This window comes from Acanthochromis polyacanthus, chromosome 10 (genome assembly GCF_021347895.1).
Source record: "Acanthochromis polyacanthus isolate Apoly-LR-REF ecotype Palm Island chromosome 10, KAUST_Apoly_ChrSc, whole genome shotgun sequence".
NCBI classification, from domain to species: Eukaryota; Metazoa; Chordata; class Actinopteri; family Pomacentridae; genus Acanthochromis; species Acanthochromis polyacanthus.
In genome coordinates this window covers 27,644,687-27,665,366 of record NC_067122.1, presented here as the reverse complement: position 1 = coordinate 27,665,366, position 20,680 = coordinate 27,644,687, and the positions used below count along the sequence as shown (strand labels likewise).

Sequence of the window (20,680 nt, the reverse complement as noted above, 5' to 3'; positions counted from 1 at the left end):
CTTTTATGTTAGCAGCCTCACTCACTCTAAACGCACGTAAAGTGACAGCACTGCAATTTGTGAGAAATATTTTATCACTCGTTTCTTTCACTGTATGGTGCCAGAAAAGTAAGAATAATAAACTGGCTTAGGAATTCGTTGTGTGTGTGCATGTATTTAGGGCTATTTCTCTACCTGCAGGACTATGTTGTTGTCCAGGATGTAGAGGGAGTTGTCCAGGGGGTTGATGGCCAGATCTGTAGGCCACTCCAGACGCACCTGTAGGAGGAAACACTAAGCATGTAGTTACTGTATTTCTATCAAAACTGAGACCGAAAGAGCAAAGACAGCCTAGGCAGTGATTGCCCACAAGTGTCAGATCCAGGTGATACAAATAATATCTCCTTAATAACATAGTATTAGGCCTCCTGACCCTCCATGCTCATGCAAAGGTCAGCGGCGGGCAGGGAGCCTTCCCCGTGTTTATTCAAGACTCACAGCCGGCTCGCTTCGGCATTGTTCCAAATGTCATCCAATAACCATGATCGCTGCCTGCTCAAATAGCACACCCTGTCCGCTAACACCGTGGGGGTCAAAGCCAGACAAACCTACACTAGCGCACAAGCCACCCACATCAGCGTCCGTCTTTCACAAACACACAAACAGCGAGCTGTGTCTGCTATGGAGACGAGGCAGTGCGTCTGAGGGATCAGGTGATTGATGACTCTGAGGATGGATTGGTAAATAAATGGATCATGGTAAATTGCCACTGACATGTCCAATTATAGGCTCTGTCAAATGAGAGAGAGAAGAGGGTTCACTCCGAAACCCCATTTTAGGTAGGTAGAGAGATTCATCAAGCGGGACTCATCGCGTCCCTCGCCAAAGAGGACATGCATCAAATCCCTCCTGCTCATGATATTGAACTCTGCGGTGATGACAGACAATCACTTCTAGAAGTTAAGTTTACCTCCATGCAGAACTGGGTTGGTGGAATTAAAAGTCAAACTGAAATCAAAATTAATTGCCATATTTATTAATGAGTATATAACTCATGACTTGTGTGCTTACTTAATAAAAAGCCTCATTACCGCTTGTAATTCTCTTTTTGTTTTTGCAGCCATAGCACTCCTGTACATTTACTGGTGGTTTGAGAAGTGCAATGTCTGTGTAGGAGGACAGCAGTGGAGGCAGAAATAGTCAGAGTCATGCATTCAGAATCTTTCTTGAGTGCAAAAATACCAAAATATTCTTAAGCTATCCAAAATAAACCGATCAGCCACTGACAGGTGAAGTGAAAGACATTTCTAATGTTGCAATGCAGTGTTCGGCTGGGAAGCTGCGGGTCCTGGTATTAATGTGGATTTTACTTTGACATGAACCACCAACTGAGCACCAAGCACCACCCCCACCCCTGACGGGATAATGCACTCACACTAAAACGGCAGCTCGAGGAACACAACCAAGAGCCCAAGACGTTGATTCGGCCCTCAGATCTCCCACATTGTCAATCTGATGCGGCATTTCCGGGACAAAACAAACCTAATTTATTGAGGCTCAACCCTGTAACCCATAGAAACCAGAAGGTCTGCTGCCAACATTCCACTGTCAGACTCTCAGAGGTCCCATTTTCAAACCCAGAGCTGTTTTTGCAGGCACAAAAGGGACCTAGACAATATCATACAGGTAGTCTTAATGTTACTCCTATTATCGCTGTCCGTGTTACACTATAATGATAGAGGAATTAAGTCAGTAGTTGGAAATTTAAACATATAAAACATAACTAACAAGAAAAGCATTCAGAGAGCACAGTACTCCGCGAGGGCTGCTCAGTCATTGTGTGATTTCCTATGGATGAAATCTTTAAAACAAATCGTGGTCAGCAGTGGTAGATTTGTAGTAGGATCTCAATCATGTGATCATCAGCAGGCTGCTGATATAGCGTTCACTTGTTGTTATAGTTAAAGGGGAACTTCGTTTTTTTTCAACCTGGGGTCTGTTTTCATATGTCATTTCATACATGTGAGTGATGGAGAAATGAATTTTCGACATAGCTCCAGTATTTAGCCATGCAGGCAGCTTCGCAGCTCAGCTAGCAGCTCAGCTAGCGAAAAGTATGGGGCAACTTGCCCCCCCGCGTCAAACTCCGCCCTAACGTGCTTTTTTTCCCCACACTGACCGGCTCGGATAGTCTCAACGAGTGTCCCACAACATACTAGAGATGAGAAGTGAACGAAAACCTCCACATTACTTGGCGATCGGTATTTGTTGTGGTCTGTATCCAAATCTCAGGACGCGATAGCTCGCACCAAAACCAGTGTTTTGGTGCGAGCTATCGCGCGATTTCGGAACAAGATTTGCTTTCTAGCGTCCCGAGATTTGGATACAGACCACAACAAATAGCAATTGCCAAGTAATGTGGAGGTTTTTGTTCACTTCTCATCTCTAGTATGTTGTGGGACACTCATTGAGACCATCCGAGCCGGTCAGCGTGGGAAAAAAAGCATGTTAGGGCGAACTTTGATGCAGGGGGGCAAGTTGCCCCATACTTTTCGCTAGCTAAACTGCTAGTTGAGCTGCGAAGCTGCCTGCATGGCTAAATACTGGAGCTATGTCGAAAATTCATTTCTCCATCACTCACATGTATGAAATGACATATGAAAACAGACCCCAGGTTGAAAAAAAACGAAGTTCCCCTATAAGTGTCGCTGTGCCGATATCTGGCAATGATACAGAAATCTTCAACAAATCTATGGATCCAGGCTATAAGCTGCATCACTGTCAACATCTAATTAGTTGGTCCTTGTTTCATTACTGACCTTTCCTGAAAATTTCATCTAGATCTGTTATTACGTTTTTAAACAATGTTGTGCACAGACGGACAGACAGACAAACACCGACTGTCACATAACTCCACCATGTTCCTTGGCGGAGTAATAACTGTATGTTTCTTATAAATGTAATGGACTGAAATATACAGTGTCTGTCTCTGAATTGTGGTAAAGTGGGAGCATCACATTTGGCATAAACTCAGTTTGTCAAAATTCGGCTTAAGTACAGTATTTGGGTATATTTTGCACCAGCTGGGGAGATGATATTCTTAGCTGTTAATTAGGACCATCTGCGATTTCAGAAATCTGTATGATACTGCATAACTCCATATGACAGATCTTGGTTTCTAAGTTCATTTCAGTTCAGACTACAGGATAAAATACAGACGGCTGTGGTCTCAGGGCTACCAATTGATGCACATTTTGGCATGAAAGAAAGACAGTTTAACAGTAGCGAGCCGCCCTGTGCAGGCATACATGAGCTGCAGATGACTCAGCAGGTGGCACTAACAGAAAGTAAGAGACAGTGTGAATCAGTTCTAGTGTAAGAAGCTAAACTACAGAGTTTGCACATTCTTAGTGGAAGCCGGGTAGCACAGCTTGCTACTTTCCAAGCGGGAATTTACCTTGAATGTGGACAAATTGCTGTAATATTTAACACCTGACATCTGATGCTTCGTGCTATTGTGAAAGAGTTGAAAAAGTCTTGTATCAGTATAGTACAGCTACAACACCACTGTGGTTTATACTTCCTTAACCCTCTGAACTCTAAAACTCGCTGGTGGGTGTGAAGGACATGTTGTTCTTAGAAAATCTCCACAATTACACCATTTGCCAGAGACAGAAACTGTAAAAAAAAGAATCATAATGTTCTTCCTGCTGCCCTCGAACAACCTATTTGTGACAGGCTGTTCCATTGGGAAAACGAATTAAATCTAAGCTTCAAGTTGTGACATTTCATTATTATTCAGTTAAGCATCACATTATTCTACGTCTCATATGTACAAAATGCCCCCAAATAAGTATGCGCTTTAACCAGAACCTGCAAAAACCAATAAAATAACGCTTAACTGCAAACAACACTGATGCTACAAAAAATTTAAATTCAGGGACTTCCAGCTGTGTTTACACAGAGCACAATGCAGAGAAATGTGGAAACTATTTAAAAATAAAAATAGTAAATTATCCTCATCGTGATTTGTTTCCAGTAATGGTAACACCTGTAGACATTTGGCAATATTTTGCAAGACGATTCCAATTTTGGTAATTTATGTAAAATATTAGCTTTGTTATACTTCTCTCTGGATCTAGTCATGGTTGCGCTGTTTCCACTGAGGTGAAGGACTTCATATCGCAGTAAAAAAATGGGCTGACAGTGAGTCAACAAGAAAAGCACTCAGAGAGAGCAGTACTCTGCCAAGACTGTTCATTCCCTTACCTCGCACTGAACACAGGCATGTGTTACACATGTGTACATTATGTACAGATACCAAATCACCTGACCCAAACATGTAGCGGGCCTGAGCTGGTCCTGATGTCCTGTCTGATCTTCCCTGAAAATTTCATCAAATACATTGATCCGCTTTCTGAGTAATGTTGTGCACAGATAGAAGGATGGAAGGAAGGAAGGAAGGAAGGAAGGAAGGAAGGATGGATGCCGAAGGTCACATAACTCCACCGCAAGACAAAAAAAAAAAAAGGACACCCCGAAACTGTGTGTGGTTCAGAGGGTTAAACAAAAAAATGAGGCAAATCCAAAGATCAGTTTAACTTTGCCATCAACAGTATTCATTTAACATACATTTCTGCAGTAACTTTTGTCTCCTCAGAGATGCAGAAGTTTCCATTAATACGTGATGCACACTGAGGTCACAGCGGTTTATAAGAACAAACACATGGAGGAAGAATGTGATTGGATGCAATCAGACCTATGACTAACACACAGATGAACTGTAAGGTAGCACAGGCCCCTTTAAAGACATATAATAGCACCTCTGGGAGCTCACCCGGCCTGAACACGCATATTCACACACACATACACAGGCACTTGCATCCTCATGCGTGGGCAGAGATCCCTCTATAGAGCCAGTAGCTCATCTATAATTTATCATCTGCTCTAATAGGCCTGATATAAGTTAGCAGTGTGATCTGAAGGCTGGCTGATCAAACCTGTGCAGCAGCTATCTTTGGTCTTGAGGTGTCGCACAGAGTTTCTGCTGAAGAGTTTCAAATTCAAAACAATCACAGACTGCAACTGAACAACAAACACTTTGTGATTGACTGCCACTTTGATTTACTGACTAATTAGCTGCCCCAGAAGTCCTGCAGGAGACTTATTTTTCGACAGACTATTGACACAGCAGGAGCAAATTTCAGAGCAAACGTGGCTTCTGCTTTCCTACTACTCATTTTAACTCTGCAGCATCGTTAGCTTACCTGGCTGATGTCCATGCGTGCATCACAGCTTAGCGGCTGCGTCGACATCAGTCCGTTTGAGCCAATCACAGTGGAGAGCAAACCCCTCTCATTAATCTTCTGAATGGTGGTGCCATCAACGAAGTAGACAACACCTCTTTTATCCACTGCAATACCTGGGCGGATGAGAGAGAGGCAGAATGAGCTTTAGGAGATGACAGAGACAGCGAGTGGGAGTAAAGAGAACGAAAGGGGAAAAGGAGAAAATGTAAAGAGAGAGAGAGAGAGACAGGAAGAGAGGAGATGGAGTGGAGTAAGTAAGGCAGAGAAGTAAAGTGCAGAGAGGAGAGGGCTTCGGAGAGGCATCCAACTCAGTTAGACATTCAGCTCAGCAAGCGGCTGTCTTATCAAAGGCACTGCACCACAGAAATGTAATTATATTTCCATTCCAGAGCCCACTAAAGGGATTAGAACAATGCAACTGGAGGAAGAAGTTATTTGTCACATTAGATGCGAGCAGGGTGCCGCAGTGAACTTTTGACATTTGACGCTCGCACAAATGTGCATTATAAATGGGTATCCACACTTCAAACACGCACGTGAATGTCTGTATTTGCACGGCACGTATGGACACAAGCTTTGCCAGTTGTGTGTTTTTGCTGCGAACAGCATATACTTGAACTCTCCTTGCAGTGCAGCTCTGCAGTAGACGGCGAGCAGAGAGAGAACGGCAGAGAGGTAAGTCCAGGTATTAAAGGTCAGGGCAGACTATGAATCATCTGTTATGGATGAGGAGCGACCTTCATCCCTGTCTCATCTCCATACAGAGAATAGGCCTTTGACTCAGCGCCTCGGCAATAATATTCCACGACTCAACCCTCACCTCTCGTACTGCACGCTGCCAATTCCCCCTTGATTGCGTTCACTTAGCATTTGTGACAATAAGCCATATTTTAGTATTCCTACTTGCCGTCTCCAGTGCATGTGGCTCATCAATGTGTCATTTACAAAATAGGGTTTATTTATGGCTTATTACTAAGTCATGTCAGAGGTATGTATTTGTCCCTTTATCTCAATCATGCCTCAGATGATTTTATGGAGAAGAAGTGTGCTTAAATTCAACAACGTCACAATCAATCACAAAAGGAAATGGTGTAAATGCGGCACACTATGTACTGTTCGCATGATATACAGAGGCATGGTGGAAATATGCAAGCAGATTCACATATAGATGCATCAGTTGATTATTTTTACAATTAATCTACTTGTTTTGTCTTCCACTCACTCCATCTCTAACATGCTGGTGGACTTGAAAGGTGTTTTATTGTCTAAAATTTGATTCACAAAGGAGAAACAGAAAATACACAAAGGAATAATTTTTTTGGATATTGAACTTTCACGCTGTCCCTGAATTACACATCTGTGATGTGCCTTTTCCTCTGGAGCACTATCCCAGTCAAAGCTTACAGTTGTGACATTTAATCAAAATCACTTTATTTGACACCTTTCATTTAAGATTTAGCCAAAACATAATCCATTTGCATTAACTAGATTTTGTAAAAAACAAAAAATTCCGCAGTTCTTAGTGAAACCGAGATATTATTTGTGACTCGGCTGTGACCAACAGTCACCTGACAAAATATAAGCTGAACAGCAGGGTGTGTATAGAACCCAATAAACTTAAAGTAGCAAAATAGCTATGGTATGTAAAGTCACCATTTATTTTTCCAGCATTTCTAACACCTGTAGGCACTTGTTAAAATATTGTACATGTTGGTTCCAGGTTTTTCTATTTTTTGCAAGATAAACATTTAAAGACATTTTATTAAAATGTTTCTGTTTTAATGACTTATGGCACTCTACCTTTGTAATCCTGTTCAAAAGGTCATTTTGAGTCTTGTCTACTTATCGCCATGTTTGTGCTGTTTCCATAGAGGTGGATGACTTTATATTGCAGTAAAAAATGAGCCCACAGTGAGCAAAAATGTGATACAGTCAGAGGGTTCAAACTGCATTAACGACATTATTTGATCTCTTGGTGGCATTATATATTTTCACTGTATGACGTTTTTATGGAAAACATGCTGGCAAACGTTTGCCTAATGGCACACCCAGCAGACATTTTAAATCATAATACCAGTCACTTGGTAAATGAAAATCCAGTGTTTATTGTCATTTTAGCATTGTTTTTCGGGTTTCCACCGACTCTTGAGGGAAATATCGGACTTTTTAGCAGCTAAGTGCTGCACTATATTCATTAGCTCATCGCCAATTTTGTCTATGCGCCGTTTAGTGTAAGACAGGCGATATATATTGGGTTTTCAGAGCTTTTGCTCCAAACAGCTGCCTGGTGAAGCTAGAAATGAGACTGATGAGAGCAGTGTGTGAAACCAAAACATTAAAACTGTAGGTCATAAAACCAAAACAAGATAAATGAGAGATGCTAAAACACTTCTTCGAGCAGGGGAACTGCTGAGTCAGGTGATAATTATATTTGTATGGGTTCATCACACAGTCACTTAAGACATTGCATATACAAAAATATTGATTAGTACGACTTTAAAATGTCAGAAAACAACAGAAAAGGCACTTCAAACTTTTCTACAGCACAAGGTAACCATTACAAATGACTGCTTTTGCTTTGTTTCTTCATAACGAGCTTCCTCAGCCATTATCTGCCTTCCTTTGCAGCAAATCTCCGGAGAATTAAACTTCTCGAAGAGATTCAACGAGTGATCTGACCATGCATAAGCATATCATGATAAAAAACGGACAATGGAGTGACCCTATCAGTATGCAGCAGAGCTTCAGCTACCCCTCCCTCATCCAGTCATCTCGTTTTTTTACCCTTAATTTTTTTTTCTGGTTCTGTCAGTCTTTCTCCCTTCAAGCTTTGTCATACTGGATTATGCGGGGATGCGTCCGTGTTCACTCTCTGAGCCTAGGATAGGAATCACTGCCTCCCTTTTTCCCCAGGTAGCACTAACGTCTCATCCTCCTTGACATACAATAGCTGTCTTTACACGTGATTTTGTTCACACACAAACATGGCTCCTCGGCGCCGCCACAACTAGATTCACAAACGTCCTCAGACCGAGCAACCCTGGGCCGACCCCGTGAGTCATAAATCGTGCAGGTGGAGCGGCGCTGGAGAAGGGAGGCGGGCAGGGGAGGGAGGGCCAGGGTCAGTGTGTTTCCTCCAGAGGCCAGAAGGTGAACTGCAGAGCTCTCCCTCCTGGCCCCTTCATCATCCCTCTGACACAGACAGATTACACCACCCACACAGCCTCAACCCTCCCCCACCTCCAACAACACCTTTCCTCTCCTCTTCCAGCGTCACCCTGCTCCTCAGCCTTCCCCACTTGATCTTCCTCGCCTCTCGTTTCGCTCCCTCTCCTTTTTTCCCCCCTCTTTCTTCCCCCTCCTCCTCCTTTGTTTGTTGCGCTATCTTGCCCCTGTATCTTGTGAGTGCTAATCAAATCAGTGAACTCTGACCCCTCGGTAATGTCTGGGCTCTGTTTTCCTCTGTTCAGCCCATTTTTTATCCCTCCTTCTGTTCCTCTTGGCCTTGCCATTTCTCCTCCTGTCACCTGGCATTATGCAGGAGGGACGTCTCAACCCACTGTGGAGTCTGAGCCTACTTAGGCCTGAAAATTGCCGCTTCCTCCCTGCTGCAACGCCATCCTCGGACTCTTCCTACTTTCCTTTCGCTTTCTCATCCATTCCTCCTACACTTCTACCCTAAACCTGTCCTTGATCTTGGCGCTCACAAATCCTGCACAAAGATGTGCCGAGGCAGTCAGAAACTCTCTCGATACTGATTTCACTCCTTTCCCAATGTGCCAGCATATTAGTCTTTCTTCTTACTTTGGAGCCATTGACTTCCATACTAAACTTGTCCTCTTAACTATTTTATTTCTTTTATGACATCCTCAGCATGCATACTCTTGATTTGCAAGTCCAATGTTCACACAAATCTCATCCAGGCTGGCTAAATTCATCCTCACACAAACTACAACAACGAAGAAATATTGCTGTTATTGCTGGGCATCGGTGAACGGATTTACACCGGTTTATATGTTGTTTAAGAGTATTTCACCATGTTTATTGAAAAGGCAGTAGATTAGTCTGCATTCTCCTTGTCAGAGGCTGGATTTCCTGCTGTTGTGGATAAAGCAGTGTGCTGCATTAGGGGAATTTACAGCCCCTCCGTAAAGCCAATGGATACTCACAAGACATCAAAAGATTTACCGTGTCTCCCTGGGTGAACCTGGCACTCTGATACTCATGTTTAGAATCTGGCAGACACACTGGTGGAGAAGTAATTGAGATAAATCTCAACTCCAGAGGGAGACGGACATTTGGCTAAAGTTGGGACTGGATTTTATCATCAAAGAAAAGTGAATTAGACCGAGTTGCGGTGACCTTGGAAGAAAACAGAGGGAGTGGAGTGAAGGAGAGGATGATACAGTGACAATATTCACATTCAGCTCAGATTTTAGGGGAGAAACGCAGCCAAAGAGAGAGAAAAAAAAACGACGCATTGTGCCAAAAGAGGTGGGAAAGAGAAGAAAGGTGGTGATAAGACAAAGGGGCATGATGAGGAATTGCTTCAATTAACCATTACAGGCCAATCACTCTCAATCAAAGAATCTCTTTGTTCTGTGTCCTTGTCAAAAGAATATCAGTTATAACGACCCCCCGTGGCACTGCAATACAATCCAATCTGATTAATGCCTTGAAGAGGGGTCTTAGAGAACATCAGTGTTGATTACAGCTATTTGAAGTGGAGAAGCCATGAGGGATTTATCAGCGAGTGAGGAAGAGCTGAGGAAAGGTGTAAGGTGAGAAAAAAGAAGAAGCAGGAAAGGCAAATTACACCCTAAGTTGCAAATGTTGTTTAGTAGTATTATTAACATCAGGAGGTGTCGTGTGTGTGTGTGTGTGTGTGTGTGTGTGTGTGTGTGTGTGTGTGTGTGTGTGTGTGTGTGTGTGTGTGTGTGTGTGTGTGTATGTAACCGCAACACCTGAGCCCTCAGGAGTGCAGGAAGTCAGCCTTCTGGTATTGTTCAAGTTTCTACAGTACTTTTACCTTTCAAATGCTGACAGCAAACCTGCCAAAAGAGCTGCCGCCATGGATGAAAGCAGGAAGAATTGTGAAAAATTGTAAAGAAAACAAAGACATCACTGTCTGTCAGCGGGAGAAACAACCACCTATGCAAAATAGACAGACGTTCTGCAAAAGGAACCTATTTAAAGGACGTGTTTATGGAGGAAAAAGCAGAGAGTGTGCGCATGTTTGAAAGTTCCATTTATACCTGAAAAACTTTCATACGCCCACACAACCGCAGCAGCGCACGTGCACACAGGGGAGACTCGTGCACGCATTCTCATACACGCACACACACATATACATCCACACAGACACACACACACATGCCAGTCGCCTGAGGTGTAGTCATTCAATCTGCCCTCCCATGTCCCCAGGCCCAGTGGGTGTTAATGATATGGACTGACATATTATTACAGCATCTAAATGATGCTAGCTGTAGCTGATTGTGGCCTTTGGCATTTCTGTACAAAGTAACTATGTGTGACTGACAAGTGAATGTAGACAGATGGACAGTTTCACCTGCACAACCGGCCCCAGCGAGGCACACTGGCCATAAATAAAGTCAACCATATTAGCTGGGGAAAGCCCGGAGGCTTCACTAACTGCTACAGTGCAATTGTGAGTGAAGTTGAATAACACACTGTTTCGGAGTCTTTAGCTGGCTGTGTGGTTCACTGTTCACTTTCATTACTTCTCCTCGAGAACGCCGTCTTGGACGTGTGAATCTACGTGAACGTGCTCACATGCCAGCGTGTGCGTGCGGCGGAGTAGCTCGGCGAAAAGATAAGGCATGGCAGTTAATCACATTGTGCGCATATGCAAATATAGAGCGGATAAATCAGAGTGTCTGCAAATGAGAAATTCACACCCCCACACACGTCGACGCACAACTTTGGTGAAGACACTGAGGTTGCCCATGTGCACTAAAGGGAAGAAAATAAACCTGCTCACTCAATCTCTGCACTGTGAAAATGGCACCGTGCACCATACTGATTTGGAGCGCGTGTGTGTGTGCCTGAATGTGAGTATAGGTGTGTGTATTTGGTGTCTGATTCCACACCTGAAAGAAAATTTGAAAAATGCCATATGTATTTTATGCGCGCGGCAATCGATCACACACTGTGATTCTGCACATGCTGCTTGGAGCACCGCTCTGTGATCTATGACGTGCACATCTATGAACCGCAGAACTGTAGTACAAGTGCTGTTTCCGATTGCTCTTATTTTCCTCCAGCACTTATCATCAATCAATACAAAATAGCACAGGCGTGTATTTCTGGTAGATCTTTGGTAAGCAGAAATAATTCATGCTTCTAGTAATTAATTATTCATTAAAGCCCCCCACAGTGGCTTAGTAATTAAGTCTGAATCAGACACTGTGGCTCATCTAATTATCAACCACTATAAGTTTGTTAACATATTAACCCGCATTAATTAATTATTGATAGCTGGCTTTTTTTGAGCTGCTATAGTTCCTGTTGACACATGTATGGCGAGGCGAGATGTTGCGAGCATGCAGAGAATGGGAGGATTTTGCAATAGTTGCATGCAAATTTTTGTTCGAATAAACATTTTTTTTCAGAAAAAAAATGCAATTTGGCAGTAATTGCCTTGTTTGATAGCAAAAGACAGATCCAAAGCAATCACAAGGCAGCAGACAAACTCAATTATAAAAGCAATTGAAATGCTTTGGACTAGAAAGCTCCATGAAAGGCTGAGGGGTTTGGATCAGTGCGAAGCGTCTGCAGATTATGTCGCACTGTTTAGAACATCAAACAAACACAAGGAGGTCTATCAATAGAGACTCTTTTACCAAACACGCCCTGACAACAACAAACCAGCGCGGCTCTGCATGGCATAAAAAGAGAAACTGGGATCAGATTGGGGTGCAAACAAATGTTTTCACCACTGAGAAAAATGGAAAAGAGGCACAAAGCTACTATGGATTGCAAATCTGTGCAAACAAAGTTTCCCCTTATACAAAGGCATCACAGCGACTGAGCCAGAGGCAGCTTCCTGTATAGTTTTTATCACATGTAGTTCGAGTTTCGCCTTCACGTATTCAAAAAGAACTGTGAGTGCTTCTTTGGATGGAGATCTGACAAATGGACTCTCGGAAAGCTGCAGGTGATAATGGCACCCAGGTGTAAACAATTATTGGCTTCTGTTTTCCCACCTCTATAACAGCAGCTGGCCTCCCGACGCTCACACAGTGAGCTTTAACTGAGCTGCTATTCCAAACTACACCCGCCACCGTCTCTGCTTATTCCTCTTTCTGTCAGTGTGCTGAGAGAATCAAGGGAGAAACAACCTGCATGTGCACGAGTTCACTATCTTTTGCCTCATCAAAACTCCTTCCACCCCTGGTGACCGAGACAAATACTTCTATCTGTATATGTGTGTGTGTGTGTGTGTGTGTTTTTTTTGGGCATTCACCTCGAGTAAATGCAATTTATTCCCCCACAGTGGCAAAGCTCCGCTCCTCCTGTCAGTCTGCCAGGCTCCCAGTGGAGGTTGACAGGCGGGCTGCCAGCATTGGCCATCTCGACCAGTTAAAGGGACACGCGTGTCACATTTCCCATGATCACGCTGACGTTGTCAACCAGACACATAACAAGGCGGCCATAACTAACCGTCTGTCCCTCCGTGGTGGGAAACAGAGTAGGTCCAGGGATCTGCGGGCTGTCAATCAAAACCAAGCACACACAGGCACACTTAGCCGCACAAACGTTGCACCTTTGACGCTCGGGCTCAGCCTTTGGCCTTGAGCCTGCATGTCTTATTGACTCAGGGCTTCATTACACACACAGCGAGCTTCAGTAATCTCTCTGAAGCTACTCCACACATCGCGCCTACAAACAAGGTAGCTGTCAGTCTGTGTAATGTTCTTCTTAATGCGTTGCTTGAGCAGCAGGCGTTTTACAGGTAGAGTCTTGTTTTAAGTCAGCATAAATTTGCCTCGACTGAGCCCTCTACGTGGGCTTGTTTTGGGTCTTTGACAGTGGACAGATGATTACCTCCCAAAATATCTGAGCCCTCCTGTGGATCATGGTTATCAGGACAGGGACTAGATGTTCCCTAAGATGAATCCCTTCTCCCACTTTATCTGGTGAACAATAAAGTTGCAGCGACATGACAATACATAAAACTGGACTACGGTGCAATGATTCATCTATCACGACCGTCAGACCAAATTTAAACTCATGTTTTCATCTTGGCTTTTTCTGCTGGTTCTTTTTTGTAATCATAGTCTCAGCATCCAATGCATTCGCCTGGTGTTTTGAGAGAAAACTTTTCTTCTCCTACCTATTTAAACTTATTTTAACAGGTAGAAACATCCATATGTCCTTATTTTACCATACAAAATGTTGCTTCCAAAGCATTTGGGCTGATTAATTACTGTTCTTCACTGGTAATTAATTAAAAGCCTTAATAAACTACTCTTTGTGCATAAAAATGACTTATTTAGAAGTTTCTGCAAAGAAAATAATCTCTTCATTTCTAAAATTAGCATGTTACTCTATACCGTTGCCTTCTCTTCAGATCTATGAATTCCCTGCCTCTGTCTCTAACAAACTTTGCAGCTTGAGCACACCAGCTCACCTACAACCCTGCTCAATGTAAAACTACCCAAATGGACGAATTCAGTCTTACATGTTCATCAAAATCTACAAATTCTAAAGAAGTAAAATTGATACAGATAGCACCACACTGCAAGCTGACAGAATGGGTTCCTTAAGTTTTTTTAAACCCCCAGAAGTCTGAATCTGTCGTTTGAAACTGTCATTTCACTGCAGTTTAAATCCGAAAAGGCCCCACCATGATGCTGGCTGTTTATTTCGCTCATGATATGTCTTCTAGCAAACACAAAACACCATATGGACATTGTAACAAAGTGAAGTGTGCTACATTTCCCCAGAGGGAGTCTCTAGAATAGAAAGCAAAGATGCAGAAACAAGTGAGAAGCTGCTTCATCAAATCACTTTATCTAATTAGATTAAAAATTCAGAGTAGTTTCAGGGTGTTATTGGTGGTAATTTTCAACCAATCTTACAAGCACCTCAATCAGATCATATTTTCTGTTGCAACATCTATTGAAAACTTTCGTCCACTCAGTCTGTGTCTCCCATGAATAGAGTTTTTCACATTTTTGCCTCTGAAATCAGCCACTATTTAGAGTTTTGCTGAAATCACTTCTGGTGTTTGACAGCAAAGTCCTCATTCTGTCTGGAGGGAGTCTTCACCAGGAAAAAAAAACACGCTCAAATGCTTCAGTGACCTATGTCAACATTTCCTGACAAGCAACCTCATTACCTCTTGTAAATAATGACTACGTGGAAGTGGTGTGACCTTGTTATCATGCTAGGAAAAAAAGAAAAACCTACAGGACTTTCACTTCAAAAGACAAAACCAAAGAAAAAGTTTATCACTGCACAGAGAAGAATTATTACCAGTGGAGAGTGTACCTGCACTCCCATAGCCATCTCTGCAAGTTACAGTGCAAGTAAGGACCTTTGCAACCAAACTTTGACCATAAATAAGCAGTTTATTGTGGTGACAGTTTAACTCTTAAAAAAAAGTTATGACTCTGCAGTCTATTTTTTTCACATTTGGCGTTTTTCTTATTTAGTTATCAAGACTTGTTGAACCTGTCATTCTGTTGAATGCACCACCAGATCAGAAATCAGTTATATGGGTCATTTTGGAAGGCATTGACAAACAACCTTTTGTCATTTAGATTTATGTTTACCTTCTGAGGCAGCTGGATCATCGCGAGATTCGTGTCATCACAATCCATCTTGCCAGACTTTTGTGGGCAATCCACAGCTCATCAGGCCAACCAGCACCCTATGTGCAACTACTGGCAGCTACGGACGTGTTTTAGGTGTGAGTTAGCCTGTGATAGATACTGATAGACAGATGGTTTATCCAGTCACCTGCCAAGTATTTTTTGAAAGGGCCTGCCTTATTCCAAACAGTTTCAAAGGACAGTTTTTCAGATGGTTCTGAGTAACAAACCATCTGGCGCGTCAGGTTACGTATATTTCGCCCCATTCAACAGTTGTCAAAACCCAAGCTTTGGTGGCTTGAAGTTAGCTCGGTGTGAACACATTTCACAGCATTTCATTGTGCAGTGTTTCATTTTATCGTAAAAGGGAACATCAGAAACCTTCATATAGTGCAATCTGTAGCATTACACAGTATGTTCAGCGTGTGTTCCAAAAGGAAACGTGCTGTGAAGTGAGAGAGCATGCATCTAATGGTCTAAACTAATGTGTCACACTGCAATCCAGTTGAAATGGAATGTCAGTGTTTGAAAGTGGTGAGTGAATAGTTGTACAATTCCTGCAGCTCTGTCAGATACACACACAACAGACTGCTTGGCTGCGACAGAGTCAGAAGTAAATATACCAACATGGCTCAAGCCATATCGCTGCATTTTTTCCCCCAGTTATGCAAAAAACGGTTCACTGGCTGGACAAATCCAGACGCACCTGTGTGCTGTGTGCTTTGCCTGATGCTGCTTTGCTTGGCCCTCTCTTTTGGTTTGGCCCTCCGGTTTCGCCACTGGCAGCTATATTCTTAGCATTAGTTTCAGGAGAGACGAGTCCCTGGCAGTAACTTCATATTGTGGCTGCTCAGCGATGCATGTCTGTTTCACAAACCACTGGCGTTCTTCTAATTATCATGGATGCTGTGGCGAGAAAACAAGCTGTGGTAGAAATAGCGTGGCCCAATGGCATCTCTCTATTTTGCATTATCAGAGAGCATGCTGCTGTTTCCCTTGCCGTGTGATTAATTCATGTGTGTATCATTAATGCAGGAATGTCCAGGGGCAAAGACAAAAGCTCGGTCAATGTGAAATGAAACACAGGAGTAGGCTGTTAAAAACTGTGCACACATACGCATATGCTTGTGCACAAACCCAATCTTGAAGCTAAAAAAGCACAGTATGACTTATCAGATGCCCTTGTTTTGTGAAGCAGTGCCCTGCTTAAACCAACACTGATAGTTGACCCTCTGAGAGGAAAATTCAGCCGCGGAGCCAGTTTAATATGCAGATGAGGTGTTGGAACTGATGCATGCAGGATTTAGACGCAGACCACTGAGTTTTCTCTCTCTCTTTATCCATTTCATTTGTTCTGTTGCTCACTTTTTTCCCTCCACTTTCTATTTTTCACTATTAACGTCACATTATGTTTTTTTATTCTCGCCTGCGCTCCCTTTTCTCTCACTTCTGAGCTCTCTATTTTTCTCCATCAATTTAATCCTTCTCTACCTCTCTTTCTCTATTTTGTGAGATGCAACAATCACTCTGTGCTAAATGCTATGGGAGCCAGAGGTAGAATAACAATGGCATATTCATTCCAAAGTTACAACACAGAGCAGCTGGCATAGAGGCTGCACAGCCGTGGGAGATCTCAGAACTTCACTGGTGCAGCTAGCGAGTACAGTTTTTTCAAGTGGCACATTCAGGAAAAGTGAAATGCATGCTGCAGTGATTAGAGCTGTGCTGTTAAAGGACACTACCACTCATAAGAACTCTGCCGCCTGAGTAGAGGCAGGGGACCGGTGTTTGCTGAGTTAATGGTTTGAGCATGGGCTTGCTGACAGCGAGCGATGCTTGAATCACACTGATGAAACAAACTGGGAAATGCTCCTTTGCACATTGCCATGTTTTCAGCCATTTCTGTAAATGAGACCGGCGCCCAGTGTGTGAAGATATTCATTCACCTAAGCTGCTTATATGTCAACCAGCCGCCAAAAAACAGACACGGTACAGCATGAAGCGCGGTCAGAGAGCGGTGGCTGAAGCTGCCTTGTGCTATGTGAAGCGTATTCAGCCCCCCGGACGTGGCTCCTTTTTTAATCACCCTGGCTGTTTAACATGTTAATAACCGCGACCGGTTTCAACCCCAACACTTCTTTCTGGCAACCTTTTGCTATCTCAACGCCGACGGCATGGCTCGCGGTGAGACGGGGACAAATGTGTTGTGTCCCTCCGTGTGGAGATGCAAAGAGAAAGAGACAGAAAGAAAGCAAAGAAGAAGAGAGAGAGAAAGGGAGGCTGACGGGGCAAGAGGGAGAAATGTGGTGGCAGCATGTCAGCTTCTGATAAGGGCATTAGTCTGCCCCCTGTGGGTCAGAGTGAGAGACTGGCATTGCACACACATAAATGCACACGTCTCTCTGTGGATGTCAGCTTTCCTGCCTGGGACCAGCCAACAAATGACAGATAAGACCTGCACATGGCAGCAGAACTAAACTCTCAATCAGTAGATTGTCTCTGTCCCAACCAACACATGAAACACAGACACCGAAGACATGGCTATTTTTACATACACGCAACTATTATTCAACAAATGTGGGAAAAAAAGCTGCTTCCCCTTCATGTTGCAAACACAGGAAGTCTAGAGCTGAGCCAAGGCTGTTGAGTCCTATGGGACTGACGCCTCTTTCATGTCAGACATGGGATCCATCCTAAATGGAGCAAGGCCTTTTATTTACCAAGCTAATTGACTGCAGATCCGCATGTGGAGCCAACTCTAAACAATGTCCCAGATCTTGTATTCATAAGTGAGTGTTTGAAGGACACAGGATAATCCCTGCAGCTTACGCTATAGGGAGACTATAAACTTGGGCGACGGCAGAGGGCTCAATAGCGCTGCGGCATTGTTGGCAAAATTAAAATTATGGATTACTATTTAACAACTGTTTGCCGTGTTGTAACAATATAATGTGCCGTAGCAGGCCTCATGCAGATGTGTCAACACTGGGGCACGAGGGTGATCCATCGAAGAGATTGAGGGGGAGGAGATTTGAGGGGGAGAAAAAAAAGATGGAAAGAAGTGAGGAAAAGAAGGAAGTGCTCTAATTTGGAGCGAGGAGCTCACCAGAGGACACAAGACAAGATCAATGGTGGAGAATCACAGAGGCACAACTTCAAAAAAGGAGCGGACAGATATTTCTCTGTGAAGTCTACCACTCATTACCATTGGTAAGAGGGTGCTGGGAGGAGGAGGAGGAGGAGGAGGAGTGTGGGCTGTGGCAGATAGATGACAGCGAACCAGGGGGCTCCAGGCAGAAATCTCCAGAGCCTTTATAAGAGCTGGTTAGTCGGAGAACATTAGCCACAGAAGAGAGCCTGTGAACTGCAGTGAGTCAAAGAGTGTAAAATACCTTACCCTGAGTGAACAGGAGGGTTCTGGGGACAGAATATTCCATTACTGCATAAAGGCAGGAGATACAGCGTGTTCTAAGGTTTAAGGGGCACATATGCTGAGTATAACAGCCATCAGATCATGTGTCAAATTAAAGCAGGAATCAGCTACAATCTTTTTCTCTTATCTTCTTGTTGCCTTTTCATCAGCTCTCCCTTCTCCTAAAGGGGAAATTATAATCAAATCTCTCCAGCCGTACTCGGAGCCGCTCTGTATTTAGAAACAGTGGCATTTGAAGAATGGAGACACTTGTACGCTACATTTGTTTATTGTGCTCCGATATCGACTGGCTGTCTGCCTCCGACGTCAGACAGCATTCCATCAGGAAAGGCCATGCGGGCCTGTGGGTGTCGCCTGACTGACAGGGCCTGTGGCTGGAGCTCCTGAGCGACCTGAGGGACTGAGCGGTGGGCAGGGCGAGTGGGTGGGAATCGGTGAGAGCAGATTATTACTTCTTCCTGGCAGCACATGCTTTTTGTGCAAATGCAGCCCCCACAAGCCCATTCTAGTCGCATCATGACCTTTCCAGACTACAGTGCATGATTTCACCCATACAGTGGCCCGTTTCCACGGGAGCCGGACGATGGAAACAAGAAATAAACACAGGAATCTGCCATTTTAGCCTTTGTAGTGTGATATCGTGGAAGACAATGGATTCAGAATATGACAATACACCTTAAAAACGGAACTTATGTGGCCATACTGTCCTTTTCTTCCAACACGCATGCAAATCCAAGAGAAGACACCTTGTATGTAATTTTTGCACTACTTTGAACATTATTTCTTCATATATGTTCTGCAAAATTATTTACACTCCAGTTCCTAATGCACCAAAGAACAAGCTATGCCACTGTTTTCATCGTTATATTCTGGATGTGCAGTACTTTTAAAAATTGTGTGATTGTATGAATGCACTGGCAGGATGGCTGCTTCATTTTGTTAAGGTCACTGTGCAATGACAGTAAAGGAATTCTGCAAGGTCATGTTTAGCTTACTTAACTCACTACTCACTGGACAATCTGTGCACGCTACAATGATGCTAATAAATGACAGAATTATAGGTAACAATGTTCCTCTTGTCCTGTTCCCTTCGTTAATATTCACATTACCATTGCTCTGTATATAGTTATTGCATCATTAAGTCCCTTTCGGACAGGCGCTCCTTCTTTCTGTTAACCTGAATGCATCGGTTTCATGTCTGAATGAGCACCCTGGTAACTTTTCCGCATCTATCAACACGGCACAGGTCTGAACTGCACGCCATCACATTACCTGATAGACAGGCTAAGTTGAAGAAGGCTTCTCCTACATTTGAACTCCAAGATTTGGCCTAAAACATCACAATGAGCCCAAAGACACTATTTCCATGCCAAAATCCAAAAAAATCTTTCTCATTCACTTTGTTAATCTTTTACAAACTGAAATGTCCATACAAACAAAACTTTACTGCCACAAAAACAATTCAGATTAAAGAGACTCACCAATAATGAATGTAATAAAGGTATTGACAAAACGCTAACAAGAACAGAAGTTGGGCTTGTTGCTTCCAGCTGTTTGGAGGAGTCTTTCCTCAGAGTTCATTAAATAACTACAGCAGGATCCATATGAGCCTCTCCAAAGAGAGAGAGAGAGCTGCTGTTATGCACGACACAACAGCAGTAACTTCATTAATTACGTGTAATTATAAATGATCCACAACACGATCGATCAGGAACTAACGGCAAGTCAGACTTTCTACGTTTCTTCGCATCAGACAGGTGAGGTGTCACACAGAGTTCCAGTTTATCAGTTGAATCATTTGTTACATAGCTTCAGTCCTTAGCTCCATCACAATGGTCGGGATATTTTTATTTTACTATTTAGATAAATCCCCAATCACACACAGGCAGAATTTTTAGTCTTTAAGAAATCATGAATAAAGCAGCCTATTAATTAAGAGGACAGTTTGACGAGGTTGCTATTAGTTTAGATTTAATCTTTTAGTCGGTTTAAACTTGTGTGTATGACAAATATCTTGTGGTTTTGATGGCTCTCTCCATTACTGTGCTGGGTCTGTCTGAATGAAAACATGAGGAACTTTAATGTAGACAACAGATTAATAAAACAGCAGTGTTACAGAT

The 20,680-nt window shown here is 43.2% G+C and overlaps 1 protein-coding gene across 1 annotated transcript in view; it reads right to left on the bottom strand.

Moving 5' to 3' along the window:
• tenm1 (teneurin transmembrane protein 1) overlaps positions 1–20,680 on the bottom strand; it is a 194,627-nt gene that overhangs the window by 25,439 nt on the left and 148,508 nt on the right. Inside the window, exons 23-24 of the mRNA XM_022205180.2 lie at positions 5,247–5,401; positions 175–258 (exon numbers count right to left, since the gene is read on the bottom strand). Coding sequence (XP_022060872.2) covers positions 175–258; positions 5,247–5,401 — 239 coding nt within the window. The remainder of the gene's footprint in view (positions 1–174; positions 259–5,246; positions 5,402–20,680) is intronic.